At 67.3% G+C, this 4,248-nt stretch overlaps 1 protein-coding gene across 1 annotated transcript; it reads right to left on the reverse strand.

Moving 5' to 3' along the window:
- Positions 1 to 469: 469 nt before the first annotated feature.
- LOC117638955 (extensin-like) lies at positions 470 to 3,949 on the reverse strand. Its single transcript, XM_034374200.1, has 8 exons — positions 3,839 to 3,949; positions 3,458 to 3,700; positions 2,472 to 2,682; positions 2,010 to 2,349; positions 1,531 to 1,938; positions 1,222 to 1,451; positions 772 to 902; positions 470 to 697 (listed from the first exon to the last, which is right to left on the reverse strand). The coding sequence occupies exons 1-8, from the start codon at positions 3,947 to 3,949 to the stop codon at positions 470 to 472; spliced, it is 1,902 nt and encodes a 633-aa protein (XP_034230091.1).
- Positions 3,950 to 4,248: the final 299 nt, after the last annotated feature.

A 4,248-nucleotide genomic window follows, 5' to 3' on the forward strand; every position in this document is an offset into this window, starting at 1 on the left:
GCTGGACCTTGCATCCACACTGTTTCCACAAAACTAAAACGGGTATTGCTTTCTTATGCTTATTCGCCATCGATCAGGATGGAGAAAACGTATGTACATGCACATTACGGAGATAACCTATCAATAAATAACATACAGCTTAATAACCTGACAAGAAGAACCAAAATTAAATTAGTTTACTTTGGATACCGCCGGACCGGACGTCTTTGGTTTCTCTCAAGGAGCGAACAATACTGATGCTTCAGTCTTAAAGAAACGAGAGCTGGTCTCGTCCTCCCACTCGTCGAGTGTGTCCAGCCCATCTCGCAGTCCCGCGCGCGGTATGAATCGATGTCTCCGAAGACCCGAAGACCCGAAGGCCTCGCCGAAGGCCTCGCCGAAGGCCGAGCACGCAGTCTCCTGTCTCCTGCAGCCGCCTGCAGCACACTCAACGACGGCCTGGCGCGCTGTCGCGCTGTCGCGCCGACTCTCAGCGGTACAGTCGGTTGCGGGCCTCGGAGCCGGCCTGCAGCCCCTGCAGTGCTCCGGGGCGGTCCAGAGGCCGGGGGAAGCGGGCGGGCTGCGGGCCGTAGAGCGCGTCGCCGTAGCCGGGCTGCTGCTGGCTCGTTACGTAGAAGCGGCGCGCCGCGGGGGGCAGCCCTCCGCCCGCACTGCCGCCGCCGTAGCCGTCGTCCTTGACGGTGAGCCGCGTGCCGACCTGCCACCAAGGACAGTGAGTGCACGGAGTGCCGGAGGATCGCCCAGGCTCTCTGCATTCCACGTTGAGCTCACCTGCATGGACCAGGGCGCGGGCTGGCGCGGGTTGAAGCCTCTGTACGGGTCGTCGCTGAGGGGCGGCCCGGGCGGCAGCGGCAGGCCCTGCTTGGAGTCCAGCAGCGCGGAGGCCGTGGCGGTGCGCGCGCCTGACGCGGACATAGGGTCGGGGGGTGAGTGAGCGGCCACGCCACCTGCGGGAGCACGGCGGCACGGCGGCACGGCGCAACGCGGCAAAGCACCGCGAGTGAAGCAAAGCAAAGCAACATGAGTGCGAGAAACAGGAAACGGAACGGTGCGCCGGAACGGGGAGTCGTTCGGCAGTCAGAGAGGAAGAACCAAAGCACGACAGTGTAGGACAGGACGACGAAGAGAACCGCCCGACTCCGAGAGAGACTAGCGAGGGAAATGAGAGGCAGCATAGTATGTTGGCGCGTAGCTTTCTAAGCAGGCCTGGCTTTGACGTACCAATTCCGTTGTAGTCGTACTGCGTGTACTGGATGGGGGATGCGGCCTGCGGCCCCGCGTCCGGCGTTGGAGAGGGCGGCGCGGCCTGCAGCGGAGGGTTGATGCGGTAGGGCTGCGGGTAGGCGGCGGGGGCGGGGCCGGCGCCAGGCAGGCGGTCCCGGTAGGGCAGCGCGTTGGACCGGTACCCGCCCAGCACCGGGCCCGGTGGCTCGGCGTCGATGATGGTGTACCTGGTGTGGAAAATGAATTGACTTCTCAGTCCAACAGGAAAGACAGTGTTCTTTCTACTTTCGGTGGGTTGATCCCAACCTGTAGGGGTTGTCGCCGGGCGGTGGCGGGTAGCGTGCGTCGGACGAGTAGGCACCGTTGACGTCGTACGGCGGGCCGCGGTACTCGTGCGGCACCCTGGACGAGCCGGGCAGCTGTTGGGGCAGCGGCAAGTGCTGCGGCTGGTACTGCTGCAGGTTCGGCTGGGGCACCGGGTCGGGCAGGGACGCGTAGTAGATGATGCGACGCGGAGTGGCCGTCGGCGCGCTGCGGGGGTGCGCGGGCGGGGGTGGCTGCGGCGGTGGGTAGGACGCGGCCAGGTTGCTGCTGCTGCCGTAGCTGCCGGCGTAGTTGGAGGAGTAGGCGTTCAGGCTGCCGTAACTATCCGCCGTGTAGTGGCGGTGGTCGGCGGCGTGTCGCAGCGTCTCGCCCTCGTACACCGAAGAGTACCTGAAACGAGATAACGTCATCAGACTTCCAGGCCACTGGTGCTCCCTTGCACCTCAACGCTCTCCACTGACCTTGGTCCTTGCGGGATCTCATTGACGCGCAGACCCAGGGCGTCCCTGCCCGCGCCGACGCGCGAGGAGCCCGACTGCACTGGGGAGGAGTGCGTGGGCGGCGGCGGCGGCGACCGCGCGTCTTGCTTGGCATCCTGCTGGCCGGGCCGCTGAACGCCGGAGGTGCCCGACGACGACGACGGCACCTCCACCTCGCGGACCACTGGCGGCGGCTCCTTCTCGTTGCGGCCCGTGATGAACTGGTGGCCGCGCGCCGCCTTGGCTTGCTGCAGTGGGGGCGGCACCTTCTGGCTGCTGTCCGCCGCCACCGAGGCGTCCTCGCTGCTCGCCTCGTTCGGGCCTGTCATGACGGCAGAGCGGATTTCGTTATTTGGCCGCGGCAACCGGATGTAGCCAGGCCCGGCCAGGTCCGGCCAGGCCCGCGCGCCAAACGGCACGGCACACACGGCGCGGCACACGCACCTGGGGAGGCGGCGCGCTTCCGCCGGAAGTGGCCCAGTGCCCTGGGGACGACCCGCGAGCCGGCCGGCGACGACGTCGTCGCCGCCCTGGCGATCCTGGAGGGCGCGGCGAGGCCGTTGTCCCTCAGCCACGACGTCGACATGGGCACGGCGTCGTCCTCGAGGTCTCCGTCGTCCTGGGCGGCCTCACGGACCACCATGGCGGACTCGTCCTGGAGCACATCAAGGCAGGGTCAACGAGAGGAAGTACCCCGACGGCCACCTCAGCCTCAGCCGCAGGCGCAGGACTCGCGCTTGGCGTGGCGTGGCGTGGCGTGGCGCGGCGGCTGCGGTCGGCTCCGCGTGGAGCCAGAGTGCCCGCTGACCGCCACACTGGCCGCGGGTCGTTCACCCATTTGGCGCTGCGAGCGGCGGCGCGGGCGATACACGCGGAGCAGCGCCCGGCGCGGACGTATCGCCTATCGGCACGGCAGGGCACGGCACGGCATCTGCTCATCTCGGTGGGCTTTTGTTTCCTGAAACGAGGCAAATCTACCTGCCGCCGACAAAACGAGAAACGAAATAAAATTTTATGCTGTCGCCATAACGGTGTGTGGTTCAGCTGGTTGCGTGCATCGGGACACAAGTGCACAAGACACGGGCCGCTGCACTGCAAAGGCAATAATGATAAAGGGCCGACCGCGACGACTGGCAGAAGGAGGACGGATCGGGGAGAAGGGGGGAGGGGAGGGGACAATTAAGTCACAGCCCGCGAAGCGCGGCGACGCGGCGACGCGTGCCCGGGTCGCAAAAATAGGACCGGCACCAGGACCACGGACTACTTGTGCTGCAAGTGGACCACCACGGCGCGCCGCGCGCCACGGCGGCAAGGACTCGGCTTGTGTGGCAATCGCCGAAACCGGGTGCGTCTCGTCGAGCGAAGCGCGGTGACTGCAAAAAGCGTTTCCTGCCTCGCTGGCAGTCGAACCCGCGACCCGCGACACTTACCTGCCATTCACTGGCGGCCTCCGCGGCGTCCTGCTCCTGGCCTCGCGGCACCCACAGGGACAGCTTGGCCGTGGCGGCGGGCCGCTGCCGTCCGCGCCGAGTGTCGGCCCCGGCCACGACCTCGGCCTCGGGCAGGGCGGTGAGCTGCGCCCGGAGCGGCGTCCCCTGCAGCAGCGCGTCGTGCAGGCCGTCCAAGTGCCCCGGCGTCCACAGCGTCAGCTTGGGGGCGGCGGGCGGCGCGGCCTTAGTCAGCCCCAGGCAGGCCATGCAGGCCGCCAGCAGCAGCGAGCACCGCGTCATCCTGCGAGGGCACGGCACTAATTACAGTGTGGGGCCACAAGGGGCGAATCGGGTGGAGGTTGGGCAGGGCCAGACTTTCACCCTCGCAGTGAGCCTGTCGCCCTGCTCGACGTCCTCGTCCTCATCCTCCACGCACGGAGTCACGGTGTCAGGGCGCTCTCTCCGCGCGATGCGATACGGCCCCGTTGCCATCAGCACTCTTCCTTTCCAGACGCAATTAGAGGCCAGGCCGTGTCACCGGCGGCGCACGCGGTACGCGGTACGCGGCGCCCTCAGCCTCGCCCTCCACCCCTGCGAGCGGCGGGTAGGCCGCCACGCAGCGCTGCGCGGCGGGGCGGGCGTGCCTGCCCTGGAGCGACTCCCCCCCCCCTTTCCCCTCCCGGCGTGACGGGGCGGTCCGTGAGCCTAGTCGACCGTGCATTATCCGCCCCAAATATCGTGTTGGTTTAGTCGGCCCGGCCGTGAGGCGGCAGCTTCATTGTGTGGACGTG

The sequence above is a fragment of the Thrips palmi genome, unplaced genomic scaffold, assembly GCF_012932325.1.
Source record: "Thrips palmi isolate BJ-2018 unplaced genomic scaffold, TpBJ-2018v1 HiC_scaffold_10, whole genome shotgun sequence".
NCBI classification, from domain to species: domain Eukaryota; kingdom Metazoa; phylum Arthropoda; class Insecta; order Thysanoptera; family Thripidae; genus Thrips; species Thrips palmi.